The following is a 23,983-nucleotide window of genomic DNA, read 5'->3' as shown; positions in this document are numbered from 1 at the left end:
GGCTAGCCTGAAATCTAGACACAGGAAGGAGGCTCACAGAGATGGTGTTGGCAGGCCATGAAGCAAGCATGTTTTTGTTGTTGTTGGCTTTTCAGAAACCGGTTTTTATTCAAAAGCCATACACCTGACTAGAACAAGCCCACCTACACCACCAAGAATAATCCTTGCTAAAATCAGCTGGTTCTAGATACGAGCAGCATCTAGAGACTGTCTTCACAATGGTCCCTGCAGCCCAGCCCCCACCAACCCAAAACCCCAAGAGGGGTGCCAGTGTGCCTCCTTTCGCTCTGACTGAGACCTCTTGTTTAAACCAACATGTTTGGTTTGAGGAAACTTTTATCCAGGCCAGAGCAATGGCTCAGGCTCCAAGCATAACTACTTGAACTCAGTGTCTGGTGAGCTGACATGATGAGAGAAGACAACTGGCTCCAGCTATAGATGCACACTGTGCACACAATAAATTAGTGTGAATTGCTTCAAATGTATGCAGAGCTGAACACTAAGCAAGTCAAGGCAGTTGCACCCCAGAGAGCCTTGCAGGCCACCCCATCACAGCCTAACCTAGCTGCCACTATCTCTTTGTTGGACTGTAGCTATGAAGTCTTTCTGATCCACTCTTCTGCCCAACCCACCAGAGACTGTTTCCAAAGCAGTGACATGGTTGTTCCTCCCCGACTGCAGACCCATGCTGGCTCTCCTACACCTCACACCCGTCACAGTTTGGTTGTAAGCAACAGACATCAACATTGATACAAATAAAAGATAAATGCTGCTGAAACAAGCCACACTGCAGAGGGAAAAGCTGAAGCAGTTTTTGAGATGCGATCTCTCTACATAGACCTTGCTGTCCTGGAACTCCCTGTAGACCAGGCTAGCCTAGAACTCTGAGACCCGCCTGCCTCTGCTCCCCACCCCCAGTGCTGGGATTAAAGGCAGGCGCCACCACCACACTCAGTTTAAAAGCTGAAGTTTTGAGATTAGGAAATGCAACTGCCCTGGTTCTTCAAAGCAGGAGCCAATGATCTTCTGGGAACTTAGCTTTAGCTTCAGGGATGAGTCAGTCACCATCTCAATCTCAATGGAACACACTCCTGGGGCCAACAGTAAAGGTCAGGGTGTCTGGCTGCCTGGCATGGATCATATCCCTGCCTTTGGCCAGAATACGCTCCTGATATAATTGTTAAAACTGGTATTAAAGCATGCATGTAGCACACTCGGGAGGCAGAAGCAGATCTATGAGTTCAAGGCAAGTCTAATCTACATAGCTAGTTCCAGTCCATCCAGGGCTACATTATGATGGCGGGGGGTTGTTAATAAGAAAGAGACAGAAATGGCATGCCAATGCAGATGGAAGAAATCTCACAGGGCCTAAATAAAGAAATACAGGCAAATAATGACTGCTGAGAGAGAGAATCAGTCTTCCTCAAGAATGAGCCCTATAAATGACTATCCAATAGCAAATGGTCACCCCTAAAAGTGTGTGTGTGTGTATGTGTGTGTGTGTGTGTGTGTGTACACGCGCGCGTGTATGTGTGTAAAACACTAAATTGACTTAGCAGGTTTTATCTATATATCCATATGTTATGTAACAATAATACATATGTAACAATAATAGCTAAAGAGGCATGAATTTGAGGGGAGTGAGCATATGTGACACTGGAGGAGTTGGAAGGAAGAAAGGGAGGGGGAAATGAAGTAATTACATTTTAATTAACTTTTTTAAAGACTGACATTAGAAAGGACCAGACATGGGCAAATAATCAGGTATTGAAAGGGAAAACAGACACTTGGTAAGCAAGAACAAGACACAAGTGCTCGCTGGTCACCCAAAGGATCCGTATGTTGGAAAGAGTTGGGAAGTGGGGTGGCAGTGATTAAATTCTTGGTGTGCAGCAGGGCCAGGAAGAAATGCTGAGAGTGGCCCCTAACTAGACAACTAGGAACAGGCTTTCTGAAGGATAGGACCCAGCCCTGAAGACTTCCAGCCAAACCCTAGTCCTCTCTTTCCATGGCCACAGTTCTGGAAGTATGCTAGGTCCAAAGAGTGGAGCGCAAAGGCTTTTCCTGACCCTCACTACCATAGAATCTATGCGGTAAGGTAAAGAGAACCAGGATAAGACTAGAGAGAAAAGGTGCCAACAGCCAGATCTCCACTGTGGTACCTGTTGTCTGTTCCCTCTTCGTTGAAATATGAGCTCTGAAGGACAGAAGCCTCCTTAGAACTGGCCCCTCACAGTCATGGCCCCATCAAAGTTCCCCGTGCACAGTCAGCACTGGCCATGAGCAAGCAGCCAGCACAGCACGTAAAGTGGAAGCCACCTTCCCACCAAACCCGAGCCTCTCATGTTGACCAGAAGCCAGAGCTGGCACAGAGCCAAACAGGAGGGAGACAAACTGGCTTCCAAGCCTGGTTCTGGGTCCTATGGGATGGGCATGTCACTTAGCCATTCTACAGTTCTGAGGTTATACCACCCATTCTGCACTGTCCCAGTGACAAATGAGAATCAGGTGTGAAAAGTTGGCACAGAGTAGTGTGCTTTTCTTCCCAGATGTCCATGGTCTTGCCTGTCTCTTCCATAAGAGGATGCCATTTTAGTCAGCTAATGGGAACTACGTGCTACATCTTCAGGGCTTAGGAGTTAATATTCCAGGTGAACAGACTGACAAATGCTGATTTTGGCCCAAACATAGAGATGACACATAAAGAAAAAGGCAGGCATGCTAGGACAGACTCCAGGGTCACCCTTGGAAAGTCTCATGCCACGCCTCAGGCACACCTGGCCTGTGGGTCGGGCCACATCTCATGCACAGCTGGCCTGTGGGTAGGGCTGCATCTCAGGCACACCTGGCCTGTGGGTAGGGCCACGTCTCATGCACAGCTGGCCTGTGGGTAGGGCTGCATCTCAGGCACACCTGGCCTGTGGGTAGGGCCACGTCTCATGCACAGCTGGCCTGTGGGTAGGGCTGCATCTCAGGCACACCTGGCCTGTGGGTAGGGCTACGTCTCAGGCACACCTGGCCTGTGGGTAGGACTGCGTCTCAGGCACACCTGGCCTGTGGGTAAGGGCGCATCTCAGGCACAGCTGGCCTGAGGGTAGGGCTGCATCTCAGGCACACCTGGCCTGTGGGTAGGGCTGCATCTCAGGCACACCTGGCCAGTGGGTAGGGCCACGTCTCAGGCACAGCTGGCCTGTGGGTAGGGGGCCGCGTCTCAGGCACAGCTGGCCTGTGGGTAGGGGAGCATCTCAGGCACAGCTGGCCTGTGGGTAGGGGAGCATCTCATGCACAGCTGGCCTGTGAGTAGGGCCGTGTCTCATGCACACCTGGCCTGTGGGTAGGGCCGCGTCTCAGGCACACCTGGCCTGTGGATAGGGCCGCATCTCAGGCACAGCTGGCCTGTGGGTAAGGCCACATCTCAGGCACAGCTGGCCTGTGGGTAGGGCCGTGTCTCAGGCACAGCTGGCCTGTGGGTAGGGCCGTGTCTCGGGCACACATGGCCTGAGGGTAGGGGGAAAGCCTCATCAGGGTTTTCTTGCAGATGTGATTTGAAGAGATACATAACAGGCAACTTTGGAAAGATAATTTTATTAGTTTCATAAACAACAGCTGCCACAAGTAAAGACCTGGATGGGGACAGAGCTATGGTGGATTCCCACCTGTCCCCTCCACACCTCTGGAAAGGGTCTAAGTGTGGCTCCTAAGAACATCTTACTTGCCCTTCAGCATAGGAACAGAAGTGGGCAAGGCAGTCCTTGTTGGACACTGGGGACTTTTGTTCTGTGTCTATTCCACTGAACAGGAAAATTAACCAGTTCCACATTCTAGACATTCAGATCTGGACTGGTCTGGCCCATGTTGTGGATCATTGACCAGGAACATGACCTTCTGAGTTACCAATCAGATAGTCAACATTCTGGAGGGGCTCCAGAGTCTAGGGACTTTGTTAGGAGCTCTACATCCTATAGTTGTTTATTTGCTTGTTTGTTTGTTTGTTTGTTTGAAGACAGAGCCTCACTGTGTAACCGTGGCTAACCTAGAACTCACTATGTAAACCAGACTGACCTCAAACTCACAGAGATTCAACTGCCTCTGCCTCTCAAGTGCTGGGATTAAGGTGTATGAGACCACACCATGCCCTATTATATACCTATAATATAAAGTTTTAAGTCTGTATTCCAAATGAACAAGAAATCTAACCTTCTGGGTTGTCAACAAGGAGCCAAGTTCTGGGAAGCCAGTTAAAAACTACTCCTATAGTTTTTAAGGGTTAACAAAGAATTCAGCATCCCAGAATGGCAAAATCATAATATTCTAGACAAGGGTGAGATCCAAATTTCTAATTGTCAGCTCTCTCAGTGCTGTGACAAGCCAGGAAACAAACTCTGAAGTCCATCTACCTCACCTCAGCATCCTAGAAGGACAAACACAAAGCTCTTCCTTCCAGAATGTTGCCTCCATGCCCCTCACAGCTCGGAGGACGGTCTCTCCACAGCAGGCCCATTGTCTCCGGGTGACTCTGGCACACTGAAGGAAACATAGGGGCAGGTCTTGGTATTGAGGCAGATCAGTTTCTTCAGTGAGGCTGTGTTGACAAGGTTGAAGCCCACATCACCACCGAATGTGCTGGGCTTCCAATACTCTGGAGAACAAATGGGATTCCCTAGGAGACCCTTGAGGGAAAAGGGAGCCCCAATTTCTATCATGCTCTCCCCAAAGATGGAGTTGGGCTGGCACTTTTCCAGAAGCAACCCCGGGTAGAACTCCAAGGCATCAATGTCACCATACAGCTCCTCCAGCTCAGCGGCCATCTCCTTCTCTCCTGCAGAGCAAGAACTTACCGTCAGAGTCACAGTTTTGTTAAGCTCAACCTGGGGATGGAACCTTCTAGATTCAGTTTTTCTCTAGGGACAACACCGACCCCAGGAGAACAATTTCATCCCCTGGGGAAATGCCCTAAAATTTAGCCCTGCTAGCATCAGTGAATAATTAGGAAAGAAAGAGCAGATAGGCACTTTGACTTGGACTATGTGGTGACAAAGGGTCTAGAGGCCTAAATCGGTCCCCAAACAGTTCGTGACCTCAAACTCATTCCATTCTCTGGACTTAATTCTTGGGCCATCACAACATGGAGAAAACACCTGTATTGATCCCCTTGAGGAATATTTCAAGGCCTTACCTCTGCCCAACCCCTCTAGACAGGACAAACCCACGCCTTCAGCACCCAAGATCCTAGTTCAGTGCCAACCTCCCTTCACCACATGGCATCTCCCAAGACAAGCCCTTTGCTCAGGTCACATTTATGGCTGTCCTCCCAGAGGAGACCTACCTTCTTTGCCTCTGTGTCTTTGTTCCCCCCCTTGCCATACCTGAAGTTCTTCTCTCTCTATTTCCAACCTGGAAAGTTCCTATTTATCCCTCAAACCACCAGGAAGGTCATCGTCTCCCCACATAGGGTGCTGCCACATCTCTGCCTTCCCTCACAAAGTCCAGTCATAGTGCTGGCCATCTGCACTGTCCCAGTCTCTGTCCCTGTGATCTTCCTTGGCATGTCTCAAGGATAGAGACTGTGCTCAGGAAATAGCAGCTGCTGCCTACCTGTGAGCTCCTGGAAGGAGGTGTAGGGCTTCATACCAAACCTCTTCCGGTATTCATTGAAGGGCTGTAGGCGCATCTCTCGGGACTCCTTGATGACATCCACGGCCACATGAAGAACGTGGTGGTTAAAGTTCCTACCCCCACCAATCTGCCAAGAGATTAGCACAGCTGTCAGTCTAAGAACCAGGCCAGACCGTCCTGTGTAAGGTCCCAAAAGGAGAACTCCAGGTCTTTCTGAACCAGGACAGAGTGGGGTGCAGCCCAGTGGTCATGACACTGTGGTTTGGCTCTATCTCTGCCTGCTTCCCCAACACTGAAGTGTGCAGCACTCCACTCTCTAGTGAGGGGAGCTCTTTGGAGTCACACCAAGAGGTAGTGTCGCTTTTGTTGAAAGAGAAAAAAAATCTAGGTGAAAAAGAAGGACTCTGGATCCCCAGGACTTGTGGGCCGGCCTGCTTAGCACACTTGGCAAGCTCCAGGCCAAGTAAGAGATCCTGTCTGAAAAGTCAAGTGAACAGTTCCTGAGGAGTGACACTCACAGCTAACTTCTGACACACACACACACACACACACACACACACACACACACGACCCCACAAAAAGTCATAATAGTTACAGGGCACCAGTTTAAAGGAAGCTCTATTTCTGAGATCTGTTTTGATTGAACAAGTATAATTGAGCCGGAAAGAAAAACAGTTGAATTGAAATCAAACAACTCAGAGCAAAGCAAACTTGGAATAGCTAACAGAGTGGTTCCAACCCCAGCTCTGCCCATGCCAAGCTGTGTGGCTGGGACTGTGCCCCCACCCAAAGATGCACTATCTAACCTGCAGCACCCACAAATGTGACCTTAGCTGAAAATGTAATAGTCTCACCTTGCTGGTAGCTTGGCTTTACACACTTTCCATCACCCACAGGCAACTACAATCTGATAATATTTAATGGAAAATTCCAGAAATAAACAATTCCTAAGTTTTAAGTCGCATGCTATTCTGAGTAGCGTGATGAAATCTAATGAGGAGTCTCTCGATCCTGCCCAGAATGTGAATCATGCCTTCGTTCAGCATGTCTGTACTGCACAAGACCCCTGGCTTGTCAATCATCTGGCCTCTGTCAGTTATCAGGTCAACTGTCATGATATCGAAGTGCTATGCACAGGTAAGCCCTACACAGTAAACTAAGCATCATATACCTGTGTCATTCATCTCACCCCATGTCCTCACACAGACATAATATCAGCTCACATTATCCTGAGGGGCGAGTACTGAGAGAGAAAAATCACACTATATACTTTTATTACAGAAAATTATTATGTATATATTCAATGTTTCTATTATTACTATGTCTCTTATTGTACCTAATTTCTAGGTTAAACTTTACCACCACAGCTCATATGTGTAGGAAAAAAAGCATGTATGTGGTTCAGTACTCTACCATTTCAGACATCCATTTGGGAAGAAGTCTTAGATGCATTCCCTATGAATAGAACTATATAGTCTTCACTGGTATAGACGAAATAAAGTCATGCTTGATTAGGGAAGATCCTAATCCAAGAAGTGATGCCTTTTTTGTTTGTTTTCAAGTTTTGAAGCAGGGTCTCATGTAACCCACACTGACCTAGAACTAGCCCAGTGCTGAAATGACCTGGTGTTCCTCCTTCCACCTCCAGAGTGCTGGAATGTGCGCCTCTGTGTCCAGCCCAGAGACATAGAGAGGACACCATGTGACAAGAGGAGGCATACAGTTAAGTGACACTTCTTCCACAAGTCAAGAACTAACCAAGGACTGTGGGAGTCTAGCGAGAAAGGCTAAGAACAGATTCCTCTCTAGAGCCCTCAGAGAGTGGCCACATTGCCACTCAACAGTGAAGGACATGTCTCTATTATCTTAAGCCATCCACTTTGAAGCATTTTGTTGGGAAACCCTGGCATGCAAACACAAGGACAGACTATGCTTGTGTTTCCTCATATGCAAATATGGGGAGTGTGAAAGCATCCGCCTGATATGTTGTAGTAAAATAAAGGGTTGTCACAATGCTGGTCACATGGCAACATCACACAGTGGCCATCATGATGTTCATTGGAGAAAGGCCTGCTTTGTCCTGCCTCTGCTCCTTTTTAAAACCCTAAGAGTCAACAGCTGCTATCTTCTCCCAGTTTCAAAACCCAGACCTTCCACACACTTAGCAGTCACTTAGCCCCACACAAAGGCTTCTGTCCCGTCTCACACCCGTGTCCCCACAGAGAGCAGAGGGTACTCAGGGGGCAGCAAATGCTAACTGTAGTCAAATTACCAGGAGGAAATGTAAACCCACTAAGTGTCACAGCTTCCTGTGGGTTAGGAGACAGTGAAGACAGAGAAGCAAGACTCAAGACAAGGTGGAGAAAGGGGAGCTTCCAGCTGTAGGGAAGGAGTGATTTCAGAGGGGCTGACTAAGAATCCCAAGAGAATGCATTCGTCTGCCAGGGCCATGACAGTGGTGTCTCAATTAACTGAAGCTTAGTCTCCATGTGAAGTCTAGTGAGTCTGACGCTTGGTCCCTTCTGAAGCCAGCCTCTTTGGTTTATAGATAGCCACTGCCTCCCTGTGTCTGCACATGGCTCTCCTTCTGGACGAGTCTGTCTTAATCTCCTTATCTTACCAGGATCCCAGTCACATTGGATTGGTGCCCACCCCAATTTCATAGTTCATCTTAAATGTCTCTTTAAAGACAGTATCTCCAAATGTTATTCTGAGGTCTTGAGGGTTAGGATTATAGTATATTAATTTGGGGTAAGACACAACTCAGCTGATAGGAAATACAGAACTCAAAAGGCATTTCATACAGGCATAGTCATGTATATTACCAGATCTTAATAGGGCTCTCATGTCCCTCAGATTCCAAGCCCTCTGACCCTCAAGGCTTTGCGCATGCTGTCCTCTCCATCTGGAACACAAGCATCCCTGTCACCATCACCACCCCTCTCCAGGGGAAATCCCTGACCGTCTTTACCATCTCTACTTTGCCATCGCCCTAACACCCAACTCTGGGTTACAGAGTTGACAGAGTATAATGGTTTTCTGAAATATGGTCCTCAATATCTTATCATTCTGAGGACATCAGCAGGCACCTATCATGGTGCTAGCTCGAATGATGTTAGCTGTCATTGGACTGTCTTCCTTTTATGGTATACATGCCAAAGGGACAGGGTCCAAGAACCATGTCAATCTTGTTCATTACCACATCCCACGCATCTGGAGTAGTGTCTGTGCTGTGGTCTGAACCTGAAACATATCCCATAAGTTTATATTTTAAACACTTGCTCCCCAAATGGTGGCACTATTGGGAACCCTGTAGAGCCTTTAGATGGTGTGGCCAAGCTGAAGAAAACGGGTAACTAGAAGCCAGACTTTAAAGACTACAGCTCAGCGCCTGGTTCCATCATTATTCCCTGGTCTGCTGTGAACAGCCTCTGCCTTGAGCTTCTGCTACCACAGACAGGGTCACTGTGCCATGGCTTCCTCGCTGTGACACTGCCAAAATAACCCTTCTTCCCTTGAGTTTTTTTCTGCAAAAAAGTTTTTTCTTTCCCTTCAAGGGAAGAAGGGTTATTTTGAGACATAATAACATGAAAGTGACTAATAAACCCTGGTACTGTCACCTGAATGAGAGAATTCCTAAAGAGATATTTACAACCACCTGTAGAAGTGATACTATGAGCCAGGTGGTGGTGGTGTACACCCTTAATCCCAGTACTCAGGAGGAAGAGGCAGGTGGATCTCTGTGAGTTCGAGGCCAGCCTGGTCTACAGAGTGAGTTCCAGAATAGTCAGGGTGGTTATGCAGAGGAAACCCTGTCTCGAAGAAAAAAAAGAAAAGTAAGTAACACTATGCTCATCCCACAGATGAGAAAACTGGGCTTTGGATCAAGTCTGGGGCTCCCAGAGCCCACCCTCTGTTTCTCTGAAGCTTACCCGGCCAGCCCTCTGGCGGGAGAAAGCATCCACCAGTGCCTCGATACCATAATCCACCAGCATGGAGGTATTAAAGAGAAACTGCTCGTAGCTGTACTCTTGCGAGCCCACTTTGAAGGAGTCGGGCATGAGTGGGTGCCAGTGATAGAGATGGTTGAACTCCACGGCGATGCGGTTTTGGTACTGGAACTGGGCTCGGAACAGCAGCTCCGGATCAAACTTGAGCTGCAGGAAGTAGCCGCTCAAGTGTTGCACATACTCCTCAATGATGATTTTGATGGTTTCCCCTGCGAGAGGAAGAAGGGGAACGGGGTCAGCAGAGCTTCATGTGTGGGAAACCGGCAGCTCATGGGAAGAGCTTGTTTTTACCCCGCACCGCCCCGCACCCGCACCCGCACCGGCACCCGCACCCCCGCTGTTGCTGACGCTCATTCATTCCCCTGGTCACTTCTGCTTTCGTCCTTCTCACGGGATATGAAAACACTATCTCAGATTTGACTGAGCTACCCAGACAGGGGCATTGCTGCTCCAGAAGGAAGCCCTGGGCCCAGGAAGGAAGAAATCCAGGGGCTAGAGGGAGATGGAAAGAGGTGGAGAACGCTGGCGAAAAGGAGTTGCAAAGTTGGTGTCTGAATGACCTATGTTTAAAAAAAATACAGTGTTGTGTCAGTGAGGAATGTCATTTCATGCAAACCCTTAGTGAGGGCACAGGCTTCAGAGACACCACCTGACAGCTACTGCAAAGAAAGCCGCACTGCTGGGAGCACAGCCTTGGGCATTCGATTAAACATATTATAGTTCTCATGTGTCATTATGTGCATTACAATCTCATGGACAGAGACTTCCTTTGACCCCTTGGGAGCCAGCTATACACAAGAGAAACAGCCAAGAAAGAAGTAAGCTGGACACACCCGGACAACAGGTTACTCGGCCAGCAGACAGTTAAAGGAAACTGGTATCTGGACCAGGCCAGCACATGAGCTGGCTTTTTAGTAAACTGACCTGGAGCCGCAGGATTTGGGGTTAATAGTCATGGCTTCACATGTCTCCAGCTTCTTCATATGTAAGCATCTGAGCTTGGCTTGCCCTTCTTACCTGCAAACTGTGGACTCTATTCCCACGTGATTCCCATGTGACCATGTGTCAGGCCATGGGAAGAGTAGACAACAGGCAAAGTTTATGCTGCTGGTATGGGACAGGCAACCTCAGCCATGTCAACACAGGTTAGCCCCAGTCCTGACTTTGATTACAGTTTCTTCACCAGCCGAGGTGCTGGGCAACCTCTAAGCAGAGACCTGGCCTCTCTGGTACAGACTTCAGAAGAAAGCTCAGTACTCTGGTCCACCTCAGAGTACTCTCTCATCCCCAGTGCCCGACTCTTCCTGAAGCCAGTGAATTCGCCGCTGTAATTGGGACCAGCCATGCCCAGTAATGCCCAGAGATGGGTGACTCACACAGAGGACAGTCAGGACAGAGGTGTCAGGGTCCAAGCTCCCAGGCAGGAAGCCATCTGACATTTTAGGTTATGGACCCACCCCTGTAGTAGACACAAAAATATCTTGTCCCTGAGTCACCGAGCATCTCCCAAACACCACAAAAGCAGATAGACTGAGAGAGGGGAAGTTGGGAAGTTCCTGAGAGTGGGGTAAACTGGAGTTTGATCCTGGTGTGCTGAGAATCTTAGTGCCAAACTGGGTAGTAGCCCAGGCAGGGAGCTGGGTACAGCACAGGGGGGAAAAAAACTGGGACTCGAGGTAACCAATCAAATATGCCCAGAACATTCTGACTAAGTGTCATAGCAAATCCTTCCAGCAACACATTCAGGATCTGAAGCTGCAGCCTGGAGGCCCCAACTGAGGTCTCAGACACCAGCAACCGTCCCTCTCGCCAATGTGACCACAATGACTAAATGTCTTTTTCTGCTTTTCACTGTTAATTTGTTTTACTTTTATTTGGGTTACTGAGTATAGGTGGCCAAACCTGGTTTGGGGCTCAGGCTGTGAATTCCCCAGTTCAGTAATTCTAGAGTCCTAAAGTCCCCGCTCCTCGGGCATGCTCACCTATAAGAATGAGGCGCGTGGTCTGGAAGAGCTGCTCGTCATCCCAGGTGGGGTGCTCCTCCTTCAGCAGGTCGCACACACGGTTGTGCTCACGCAGCCAGATCGTGGACATGACCATCAGCCCTGGGAGCAACCCAAACACCTCCTGGCCCACAGCCATCTGCTTCTCGGGCGGGACACCCGGTGGGTAGCGCATCAACACGGACGTCTGTTCCACCGACGGTGGGTACACCTCTCCGTCCTGCACCTACGGGATGGGGCCGCCTGGCAACCTAGGGCCGGGCAGAGCAGCCGCAGCTGACTCCAGCCCTCCTCCAAGATCCCTCTCCACATCCGGGGACCTGTGTTCCAGCTTTACTTCCTCAACCCTGACCCGCCTGCCTGGTTCTCCCTAAGTACCTGCCCTAGGCCAACTCTTGCTCTTAGACATCCTTCTAGGTACACAGCCGTCTGCGCACCCACTTACAACACAAAACAACAACAACAAAATCTTCAACTCTAGCATCACTGGCTAGTTATGTGAGCTTGCAACTCTGCCAGCCACCCTCCGCTCTCAGCAGAGGTCAGAAACCTACATACTACAGACACCTGCTCCCTCCCTTTAACCCAGTCATTCCTTCGCACACCTGGATCCTCCTGCCTCCAAGCTTCTCACAGCTAAACCCTGGGGAGAGCTAACCCTGGCCCAGTCTTGGCTTCTGCGGTTCTGCAGCTGCGACTCCAACTTCTCCTCAAGGCCCTCCAACGGTAGCAGCTGGTTGGTGGCAGTTATACAATAGTAACTAGGTAGGTGGTCGCTTCTTCATTTATTCATGAAATATATACACTGCCAAGCTATATGCCAAGTACTATTCTCAGCTATGAAGACGCCCCAGTGCATTTTCTTCCATTTGTTCAGATTTCCATAAATCCAATGTAGTCGCCACTAGCCACCCATGGCCCCTGACACTCCAAAGCTGACTATTTTGTTTCATTTAGATTTTACTTGACTTTTCTTTTAAATTTTTCTTTTTTAAGATTTATTTTTGTATGTATGTTTGTATGCCTCATGTGTGGGCATGCCCACAGAGTCCAGAAGAGGGCATCGATCTGTCCTGAGCCTCTTGTGGGTCCTAGGAAGCATGCCCAGATCCTGTGGCAGAGTGGCAAGCTTTTAACTGCTGAGCCACTTCTGCAGTCCCGTAATTTTAAATTTTAAAGTGGATGTTTCAGCTATTGGGTACGTGAATCTACTTATTGAATTATAATTTTTGTGAAACCTAGAGAGAGATCAGCTATCTCCAATGAAAACCTTTTTAAATTTTATTACATTTATTTATTTATGTGTGTACGAGGCAAGAGCACACTGGTGCTGAAGTGAACCTGTTTAGGTCAGAGGACAACTTGTAGGAACAGGTTCTCTCCTTTCTCCACATGGGTCACAGGGATCAAACACTGGCTGTCAGGTTTGGTGTCAAATGCCTTTACCAGCTGAGTCATCTTACCAGCCCAAGTAAAGTATAGTATTAAAATCCACCTTATCTGTTTTTCACTTTTAATGTGGCCACTAGGAAATTTGAATTACATATGAGGTTCACACTACTGTTTGACAGCTCTGGTTACCCAAGCAATCTTGACTACAGCCGATACCCCGGCATTCATGTGTGTGACCCCTGATGGACTGTGGTCTCCCATACCCTGACATTCATGTGTGTGACCCCGATGGACTATGGGCCCCCCATACCCCGGCATTCATGTGTGTGACCCCTAATGGACTGTGGGCCCCCCATACCCCGGCATTCATGTGTGTGACCCTTGATGGACTGTGGTCTCCCATACCCTGACATTCATGTGTGTGACCCCGATGGACTGTGGGCCCCCCATACCCCGGCATTCATGTGTGTGACCCCGATGGACTGTGGTCTCCCATACCCTGACATTCATGTGTGTGACCCCGATGGACTGTGGTCTCCCATACCCTGACATTCATGTGTGTGACCCCTAATGGACTGTGGGCCCCCCATACCCTGACACTGATGTACATGACTCCTGATAGACTATGGCTCTTGATGACTGGGCCTACAGCTAAGACGGATGCTGCTCATCACCTGCACAAGTCCCATCATGGTGCCCATTCCACAAAGTGAGGCAGCAAAATGAATGAAAGCATATCTGGGAGACTATGGAAGGTCATGGGAGGCCAAGGGAGGCCATGGGGAGTCATTGGGAGCATGGGAGGCCATAGGAGCCGTGGGAAGCCATAGGGGGATATGGGAAGCCATTGGGAGCCATGGGAAGCCATGAGAGTCTCTGGGAGGCCACAGGGGGATATGGGAAGCCATTGGGGGCAAGGAAGGCCATGGGAATTGTGGGAGGCTATGGGAGGTCATTGGGAGGCCATGGGAGGCCGTGCCTGTTCTTTATTTGCTTTTTGTCCTGTTAGCTTCTCCCAGCCTTTGTGATCTCTGTCCCATTCCCCAACCCAGCCATCTTTGTAAGAGAAAATGAGGGAAGCTCTTCCCACTGTACCATCCCCAAGTCAACGCTACCTGGTACTTGAGTTTCCCATCCTTGAAGAGACGCAGGTGATGCTGTCGTTCCAAATTATCTCCATAAATGTGGCCAAGGTCTATCTGAGGACAGAGAAAGGTTCACTCAGATCACCTGGATTCTGGTCATAGCCTGCAAGTGTCATTGAGATCCTGCCTGCCTACTCACCCCATGGCCCAAGGCCTTGGTAAAGCCAGGACCCATCTTCCCAGAGGTCTTGAAGAACTGGTGGGTGAAGTGTTGTGCAAAAAAGGCAAACAAGATATTGGTTCCCTGGGGGGCTGGAATGAACTTCCTTCTCAGCAGCAGTCGTTGGGCCAGGAGCTGAACATCGGGCAACTGCTTCTTCCCTGGTTAGGGAGGTGGAAAAGAACAGTAGATGCCTAGGTCCTGCTTGTCTGCCTGCCCTGGGGACCACTGAGCTCCCAGAAGTCCCCAGGCAAACTATCCCAAGCAGGAAGGCCAGAGCATCCTCCCTAGGACCTGTCCTCTCTCCCCTCAGGTAGCCTGTAACCTGCTCTACTGAAAGATCTTGAAGTATTTGCCAAGGATATGGCTGACATTTGGAATTTGTTTTAAAATTCCCTACCAAGAGCCAGGTATGGTGGTGGACGTCAGCACTGGGGAGGCTAAGGCAAAAGCATCTCTGATTAAAGGCCTGCATGGGGTATGCAGGGAGACTGTATCCTGAAATCAAAAAGGGGTCCAGGCAGATGGCTCAGCAGATAAAAATGCCTGTCACAGAAGCCTAACCACCTGAGTTCAAGCCCCCAACCCCCTAATCATCAGTCACACGTGGTGTCAAGGTTTCTCATGCAATCTATTCCCAGAAAGAGAAGTATCTGCAGAAGGGATCTTGGCATTTCTGTGAAAACCAAAGGGAGGTGCCTCCTGCTGGGTCTGCCTGACTTTGCTCTATGTCTTTGGCCAAGTAGCTCTCCCTGAGCCTCAGTTTCCCTGGCTGATTCATATGTGAAGGAGGGACTGGACCTGGATGAATGAGCCACTGTCTAACTTGACTGCTGAGGCATCACTGAGACCACAGAGCTATGGAAGGGGATGGCAGTCAGAAGGACGGGGTTGGACATAGGGAGGGGCTTCACTGTTAGGGGTTCATGAGGTGGGAGTAAGGAGGAAGGAGGGTGGATGCAGAGCTCACACACCATCTCAAGAGACTTCTTTCCAGCCAGGCTTCTTGTGTTCCCTCTGCTCTTGTCCTCCCCAAGATCTTAGAACACAGACCCCGCCTTCACTTAAGTCATCTGAGGCTTTCAAGGCAGCTCAGATCTTGGGGTCCCCCTCCCTGCCACTTGTATTTTATCCTTGGTTCTGAAAAACCTCTTTCCTGGAATTGATTGCTGAACCTGGGGAGGCCGGGTGGAGAGGAAGTGAAGGGATGGACAGTTGGCCTGATGTGACCATTTCCTGGTGGCCTTTTCTGGTCTCAGTTTCCCTACCTGCACAGTGGGTGTTATGAATGGGCTGTTCCCTCCCTTCTGCAGAAGTGGAAGGGCAGTGGCAGATCCTCTTTTCCTAGTATCTAGATGCTCACACAGATTCGTGGAGGGGGGGAGGCTCACATGGGAGAATCTACCTCTGACTTTCCTTGTCACCCTAGACAAGAACCTTAGCTGCCTTCTCTGCCCCCTTCCTTGGTCCTAAACATGTCACCTGTCTTGCCTTGCTCCACCCATCTATGAAATCAGCAACGACTCTTCTGCCTGCTTTGGGCTGAAGAGGAGAACTAAGCTCAGCTCCTGACCGCTGCCCCTTACCTTTGGTCCCCATGGGTGTGGGGCAGTCTTTGGGTACGGAGGGCAGAACTCGAGTGTAGTAGCTCACATTGGAGAAGGACTCCCAACTGATATAGTCATGTGCTAAGTTGTATGTCGGAGGGCTGGGGATAAGGTTGGACCGTACTGCAGATCGAAAACAATGGTGACAAGGCTGTCCCCTCCCACTCCACTTCCCTGCCTCCTCCCATGCAGGGCCTTGGGAGTTTCTCCACACACTGTTTTTATCAGATGCCAAGAATCCCAAGAACTGGGGTGATTCCTTGTTCCCCAGATTAGAGGGAGCCAGCCCCATACCCACCTGTGAGTATCAGTCGCATGAGTGTTTCTCTGATGAAGGAGGCATTCACAAACTCCCAGAACCAGCGCCCATGTGTCAGCAGGAAGTGGGTGAATGAGGGGCTGGGCCGCAAGAAATTTCGCAGCCAGGTCCAGAGCTCAGCTGCAGGGACAGTGGAGGGTCACTGAGTCCATCCTTTCTGATAAGACCAGAGCTACCCATGGTGAGAGGATAGGGACCAAACAGGAATTTATAGGCAGCATCCTTAAGAGGGATGACACACGAAAGAGCCAGGACCAAAAATGAGGACAGGGGACAGGGAGCGTGGAGAAGAACTACCACAGAGTGGATGAACCAAGAAAAGAGCCCCATGGAAGCCATGTTTGAGCAGGGTCAAAGCCAAACAGGCAAAGGAAGCCATGGCCAGAAAGTAAGGCAGGTGTAGGGTAGAAAGGAAGATCCAGAGGAGCAAGAGAAAGGGGCCTGAGGCCTAGCTCACGGATGGTGCAGTTGGGGCCTGAGTAGCCCGTCTGAGTACAGTCACACTGGTAGTGGTCGAGGCCGAAGCGGACACAGACACCCTGGTTCTGACACGGATAGTAACAACAGGGATTGACTGTGGATGAGAAACAAGTATTAGGGTACCCTCAAGTAGCCCCTGACCCCACCAAATCCCTGAGTGTGGAGAAAGGGCAGAGAGGCAACTCTGCCCCAAATGGCATCTGGACTCTCTCTGACCAACCCCACTCCAGCACCAAAGACATAAACCCCCACCCCCTGCCCTGAACCTACAGCCTAGCCCATGCTCAGGGCCCAGGGGAAAGGCTCCCTCCCTCCCTGTTGCCAGGGGGTCAGGGGAAGAGTGCAGGCCCAAGCAGTTGATACCAAGCCTGGGAAGTTAGGAAGCAGCTGATAAGACAACATGCTGTGAGCTTCTGAGAGCTCACTTCCTGCCCCATCAGAGCCAAGTGACAAGGGTATGTGTGGGGGCTTCAAAAAGGAGACAAGAGTGTGGGAGGGTTCCTCCCAGATGAGCCTCCCCCCCCCCCACGAATCTGTGTGAGCATCTAGATACTAGGAAAAGAGGATCTGCCACTGCCCTTCCACTTCTGCAGAAGGGAGGGAACAGCCCATTCATAACACCCACTGTGCAGGTAGGGAAACTGAGACCAGAAAAGGCCACCAGGAAATGGTCACATCAGGCCAACTGTCCATCCCTTCACTTCCTCTCCACCCGGCCTCCCCAGGTTCAGCAATCAATTCCAGGAAAGAGGTTTTTCAGAACCAAGGATAAAATACAAGTGGCAGGGAGGGGGACCCCAAGATCTGAGCTGCCTTGAAAGCCTCAGATGACTTAAGTGAAGGCGGGGTCTGTGTTCTAAGATCTTGGGGAGGACAAGAGCAGAGGGAACACAAGAAGCCTGGCTGGAAAGAAGTCTCTTGAGATGGTGTGTGAGCTCTGCATCCACCCTCCTTCCTCCTTACTCCCACCTCATGAACCCCTAACAGTGAAGCCCCTCCCTATGTCCAACCCCGTCCTTCTGACTGCCATCCCCTTCCATAGCTCTGTGGTCTCAGTGATGCCTCAGCAGTCAAGTTAGACAGTGGCTCATTCATCCAGGTCCAGTCCCTCCTTCACATATGAATCAGCCAGGGAAACTGAGGCTCAGGGAGAGCTACTTGGCCAAAGACATAGAGCAAAGTCAGGCAGACCCAGCAGGAGGCACCTCCCTTTGGTTTTCACAGAAATGCCAAGATCCCTTCTGCAGATACTTCTCTTTCTGGGAATAGATTGCATGAGAAACCTTGACACCACGTGTGACTGATGATTAGGGGGTTAAGAGGGTGGAAAAAAGTCAGAGCAGCCTGGCATGAACAAGACAGTCATCAAAGAGGTCTACATCAGAGGACCTCACTCGAGCAGGGCCTAGCCCTCCAGCCTGTGTCCACAGCTCACAGCTTCCATGGTGCAGTACTCTCCCGCCAGCAGGAACCTCCAGATGCCCCCATCACCACACACATACCAGCAAAACTAGTACAGGCCATGCAAATAGTTTTGCTTAAGCCCCGGTGACTTTGAAAAACCCCACAGTGACATTCTTGTGATCTCTGGCAGGAGTTTGGAAGAGAGAGGCCAAGGGGAAGAGGAAGAAACAAAAAGGCCTTACCAAGCTGCCATCGGCAGACCTGGTAAGCAAGACTCAGGTACTGCAGACCTGAGAGGACCGCAGCTCTCCACATCCCTGGATGTCCCCAAGCTAGTCACAGCCCCCAGAAAAACCAAAGGGGCCTGGATCCACCTCCAGCCTGACAGGGCTGGGGCTTTTCCGATCATCCTTTGCTCAAGTGCAACTCACGTGCCATGAGCCAAGAGGGGCTCTGGCATACTCTCCCATAGCTAGGATGTCTCACCACTCAGAAGAAACAGGGACAGGTCCAGGCCTTCTCTTGGCTTCAGTTTTCTACTTCCACCTCTGCAGGAGTCTCAAGAGGTCCTGGGGCTCAAAGGGGCTGAGCAACCTCCCTCCTGCCACCACCCTTACCTAGGCTATAATTCTCACATCTCCCAGTGCTCCCCAAAGAAGCCTGCTCTGCCTCCTGCCCAAGCTTCACCAAGTCCCCACTCTTAAGTCCTGCTGTCTCTTCTCTACCCTGAGGGAGGGGCACACCTTCCCAGACATCTACCTCCCTACTGGGTTGGGCTCACAGCCTGGGTTTGGCGCTGGAGAACCACTAGAGACCAGAGCTTACCAAATGTTTGTGGAACTAATAAAACGGCCTGATGAGCCTCGCTGTTCCCTGCTGGGCAGAGACACTTTTCCTCCTGCTGCAGCAGGGTTTGCTCCAACTAACCAGAGACTCCTGCAGCACCATGTCCTGCCCCAAGCCAAACGAGGTCCCTCCCTCCCAACCAGACTGTGGCCGTTTTCCCTCACTCCTCCCCACTCTCTTTCCATAAACACCAAGTTCCCCAAGGCAGGAAAAGTCCTCTTGAGCAGGGACAACAGAGTGTGCAGAAAGGAGACCGGGTGCCACTTTGCCATGGCAACTGTGGCAGCCATACTGGGAGAAACTGGGGCTGTCACTGACCAAGTCCATGACCTCACACCCCCAGGGTGTGTTTGTCTTCCAGCACCCAGTAGGAAGGAAGATGGGCGAGCCTCCTATTGCGCAATGAGGAAATCCAGGATCAGAGAAGGCAAGAGGCTTACACTAACACTCAAGCCCCATCGCCTCCAGGCAGCAGAACCAAAATGTTCATCTCCTTCCCTTTCCCTGCCCAGCTCCTCCTGGGGATGTCTGGGACTTGATTTTGGGGAGAGACACAGCAGAGTCACACTGATCCATGGGCCATGGATTTTGCTGCTTCTTCAAAGTGACCTTTGCAAGTCCCAAGTGAATATGGAAGCCTGGGGTCTCTGCCTCCTGCTATAAGCAGACCACCAGTCATTCGACAGGATGGTTGTCCTTTCAATATGACTTCATATACCTGCAGGATTCCATGACAAGCCAGTCCTCTGCCTAGCACAGGGGACCACTCTACTGAGACCACCCATCAGGGAAGAGAATTGAGAGGGGCAGGCACCCACTCTGATTTACTTCAAGTGACCCACACTCAAGCACAAGTCGGCCACCAAAGAAGAACGCAGGAAAGATAAACTCAAAACTGGTGCTGTTCCTGGCTGTAGGGCCTTGTCTTCTCACCTGTCTCATAAGGTAGAGTGGGTATCTCAGAGGATGCGTCCCTGACTCCCTGCCCGCCCCCGTACTCTAGAGGAAGCCAAGCTGTTCCTCTAGATTATTCCCCCTCATTCTCCTGCCCTCAACACAGAACTCTCCAACTGTCACTCAGTGCTTGACACTGTGCCTGCAAGACACAGAGACCTGAAGGCCAAAGCAGTCAACCCACGTCCCCACAGATAACCATGACCAGGATCTCCCGGCTCTAAAACCCATCCATGGATTTGAGTAAGATATCCTCCAGCCCAAAAGCTGGGGCTCTGGACTTAAAGACAAACAGGGCAAGGGACAGGTATGGCTGGGAACAACAAGCCCTCCCGGATGTAGAGGCAGCATCAGATAGAAAAGGCTGTGTGCCCTAAGCCTCTAAGAATAATATTTATAGAAGCTGGGGGTGGAGGAGCTGGCAGCCAAGAGGAAAGCAAGCCTGAGTAGGCAGGCCTGGGTCTCCCATGCCTGTAGGCAGAGATCCAGGCCCTGTGCCTCTGAGGCAGGCCCAAGTAGCAGCTTGCAGCAAGAAAGAAAGGCTTCTTGGGGTCCCCAGACCAGCTAGGACTGGAGACAAGAGCAGCCAAGGAAAACAGAGGGAGGCTTTGGCATGTACTAAAGTCTCACTCCACAAGCAGGTGTTAGCTGGCCTCAAGCTCCTCAGCCTGGCACACAGCTCTACTCACCAGGTCATACCCTCTCCTTAGGTGGGCATGGGGCACCTAAATGGTCCTGGCATTATAGTGCAGGCCTTTTTTCTTTCTTTTTCTATTTTTTTCAAGACAGGTTTTCTCTGTGTAACAGTCATGGTTGTCCTGGAACTCACTTTGTAGACCAGGCTGGCCTTGAACTCACAGAGGTCAACCTGCATCTGCCTCCCGAGTGCTGGTATTAAAGGCATGTGCCACCAACACCCAGCAAAATGTTGGTGACTTTTTTATTTGTTTGTTTTGGGATTTTTGTTGTTGTTGTTGTTTATTTGTTTGTTTTTCGAGACAGGGTTTCTCTGTAGGCTTGGAGCCTGTCCTGGAACTTGCTCTGTATACCAAGCTGGCCTCGAACTCACAGAGATCCACCTGCACCTGCCTTCTGAGTGCTGGGATTAAAGGTGTGTGCCACCACCTCCCTAAAGCACACGCCTTTAATCCCAGCACTCAGGAGGCAGAAACAGGTGGATCTCTGTGAGTTTAAGTCCAGCCTGGTTTAGACAGTGAGTTCCAGGACATCCAGGGCTACATTAGACACACACACACACACACACACCTGTGTGCACACATACATGCACATATACATGTACACACTAATGCACACATATATGCACACACACATACATATGTACATGCTCTAGAAGGGAAGCATTTGAAGACTGTGGGTCCCCAGCACAGTCTTGAGCTCCAAACAGGGCACTATCTTTCCCCAATCCATGGCAAAGACCTCCTTCCCACAAACTGTCTACAGCCTTGCACTCCAAGCAGGTGCCCAAGAAGTTTGAGCCTCTATTTACAGCAGACTTGGGATCAGACAGGCACACACCTGTCTTGTCCTATCCTTAACCCTTGCAGGGGTCTGTGCCTCCAGGCTCACCCCAGAATTGTTCCTTAGTGTCACATCCCCAGGGACCCTGTATTCACAAGCTCTCCTGTCCAACGCCTGCCTGCTGTACCACTCCCTACTGCTTTCTGTCAGAAACTCACAGAACGCCAGCAGAAAGCAGTCTCTCCCTCCCACCACCTCCTTTCCTTCAAAGTCTCATTGAAATAAATGCCACCTCTTTCAGGAAACCCCCCTATTCCTCCCATGTGCACAGATCTTCCCTCCTTGACGTCCTTTGCTTCTCTCATCCTTAGCCATTGCCCTCGCTCGCCTCCTTATGTAACAATCCCTTGGCATCTGTCTCCTCCATCAGACTGTGAGCTCCACTGGGCTCTGTACACCTACATCTCTCCACATCAGACTGTGAGTTTCACTGGGTTCTGCGTCGCCAGGGTCCCAGCCAAAGGCTGGCACAGAAGAAGCCCTTGGAATGCAAAAATTCCACTACAGCACATGCACTATGAGCATACGCAGAAGAGATGCTATGGCTCAGATCACGGCTCAGGTGCTCTGTGCAGCTCGGGTCACCAGGTCATGCCTACTCCGTGACTAAAGAGAACCAAACCCAGGGACTGGATGTTGAGCCCTGTGGATTTCCCAGCAGACCTTTGCCCTCCAAGCTAAACTCCAAACCCTCCTCCCCAGGAATATAAGCAAGAAAGACAGGTGAGCCGGCACCAGGTACTCAGGGGCCCAGATGAGGTCAGATGAAAGCTGGACTCATCCTGACATTGATAGTACAGGCCGAGGACCAGCATAGCCAGCTCACTGCGTCCCCAACAAGTCACCCCACTTCCTCGGCCTCTCAGAGTTCTGTTCTGTGAAATAGATCTAACACATCTGCCCTGCAGGCCTCTGTGAGCACCAAAGAAAAATCCACCAGAGTTGAACTTGGTAAGCTGCAGTGTGGGGTCAGAAACGTGCCCTCCCGAAACCCAGGCTTGTGGGGAGGTGGCTGTCTCCAGCCTCGCACAAACAAACCCTCGCCCCCGGAAAGCCTGCCCCGACCCCCCAACCATTCAGATTCTGCTCTTCCCTCCTCAGAGCCCCAAGTCCCAACAGCATCCAGCAGAAAGTCGGAACTCCCACTTCCTCCTCTCCCTGCATCCAAACTAAGGAGAGAGAGGAAGAAAAGGTAGGAGAGGGGGAGGGGAGAAGGGCTGAGGTGGAAGGGTGAATTTTTTTTTTTCTTTCCTGAAACCTGGTACTGGCCTGCAGGAGGAATCAAGGACTGAACTTCAGGGGACCTGATCTTTGGTCCTGTCCACGAGGAAACCAGAAGGGTCTCCAGGCCATTGCAGGTACTGGAAAGTTCTGGGTTAGGCTAGTTCTGAGTTCACACCTACTGAGCCTCAGTTTCCTCATCAGTGTGTGTCTACCTCCCTATTCCCAGGATAGCTGGCATCCCACCCCAGCCCCTCTCTCTACCAGTGGGGGGAGGTTGAGCATCAGGATTAGTTCTCCAAGTTAGAGGCTGAAAAATGGAAATTCATTGTCCAGTCTGCCTTTCCCTTGGCGCCAGCCAGCTTCCTCCCCAGAAAGAGCCCCCACAGGAAACTGCCTGCTTTTGTGGGAGAAGGGGTTTGGAGGCTGATTGGAAAGTCAGAGTCCAGAACAGGTGAAGTTAAAGAACCGTCCCTACTCCCCTGCAGGCTCCGATCTCAGTTGGCTAGGTGCCAGAGAAACCCTAGGTAGGAACTAGCCTCGTCTACACCCCTGGAGGTCTCCAGGGAGCCCCATCTCACAAACTAAACACCGCACTCCCAACAACTCGAGCAGAAAGGGGAAGTGGGGCCTTCTGGAAGGGAGAAGAGAGAGATGGACCAAGTCAACAGCACAGGACTCGGGATCAACATGGGCATTGGAGAGGGGGTTGCCTACCCGGTGAGAGCACCCCAGGATCTGCGAGGAGGACCGGGGGTGGCAGCAGCAGCAGGAGCAGCAACAGCGGGAACTGGAGCGAGAGACTCCTTCCTGCAGAGGAGACACAAGTTGAGCCTGGCATTCAAGGCTCCGCCTGCAGGCCACCGGATTCCCGGGTGCGTGGGGGCACCGGGGTCGGACTCACGGCTCATGGCTCTGGGAGTTGATGGATGTTAAAGCGGACGGCTGGCTCCCGAGTGCAACTCCAGCACTGCCCCAGCACTAGCGGGTCCCCTCCCACCCATCCCCATGGCTCCACCCCCACTCCTCCCTCCAGTTGTCACCTCGACACAGGCCCGCTCGCTGACTTCTGCTCGGGACTTGGCCAAGACAAAGTTTTATTAATTACTGCGTAGTCACCCATAAGACTGTCACTCAAGATCCTTGAGGTGCACAACCTTTTGAAAGTGTTAGAAATGCTTCCATTGGTATATAGGAAACTGAGAATCGCTGAGGATAGACATTACAGAGGACAGGGCTTAGGGGCAGAAGAAATGCTGGAAGAGGTGGATTTGAACCCATTTGCAG

The 23,983-nt window shown here is 50.7% G+C and overlaps 1 protein-coding gene across 2 annotated transcripts; it reads right to left on the bottom strand.

Annotated features, from left to right (window-relative positions):
• Window positions 1-3,569: 3,569 nt before the first annotated feature.
• Window positions 3,570-23,688, bottom strand: Ptgs1 (prostaglandin-endoperoxide synthase 1). 2 transcript variants are annotated; one of them, XM_042055468.1, is made up of 11 exons: window positions 23,601-23,688; window positions 23,414-23,506; window positions 16,710-16,826; window positions 16,232-16,372; window positions 15,913-16,056; window positions 14,306-14,487; window positions 14,137-14,220; window positions 11,609-11,855; window positions 9,549-9,835; window positions 5,596-5,743; window positions 3,570-4,819 (listed from the first exon to the last, which is right to left on the bottom strand). In XM_042055468.1, the coding sequence occupies exons 1-11, from the start codon at window positions 23,605-23,607 to the stop codon at window positions 4,464-4,466; spliced, it is 1,806 nt and encodes a 601-aa protein (XP_041911402.1). In that variant the 5' UTR covers window positions 23,608-23,688; the 3' UTR covers window positions 3,570-4,463. The 2 variants fall into 2 exon arrangements, with proteins under 2 accessions (XP_041911402.1, XP_041911403.1); XM_042055469.1 differs by lacking the exon at window positions 15,913-16,056.
• Window positions 23,689-23,983: the final 295 nt, after the last annotated feature.

This window comes from Arvicola amphibius, chromosome 7 (genome assembly GCF_903992535.2).
Source record: "Arvicola amphibius chromosome 7, mArvAmp1.2, whole genome shotgun sequence".
Taxonomy (NCBI): domain Eukaryota; kingdom Metazoa; phylum Chordata; class Mammalia; order Rodentia; family Cricetidae; genus Arvicola; species Arvicola amphibius.
Note: the sequence above shows the minus strand (reverse complement) of the source record. Positions and strands in the feature narration are given on the sequence as shown.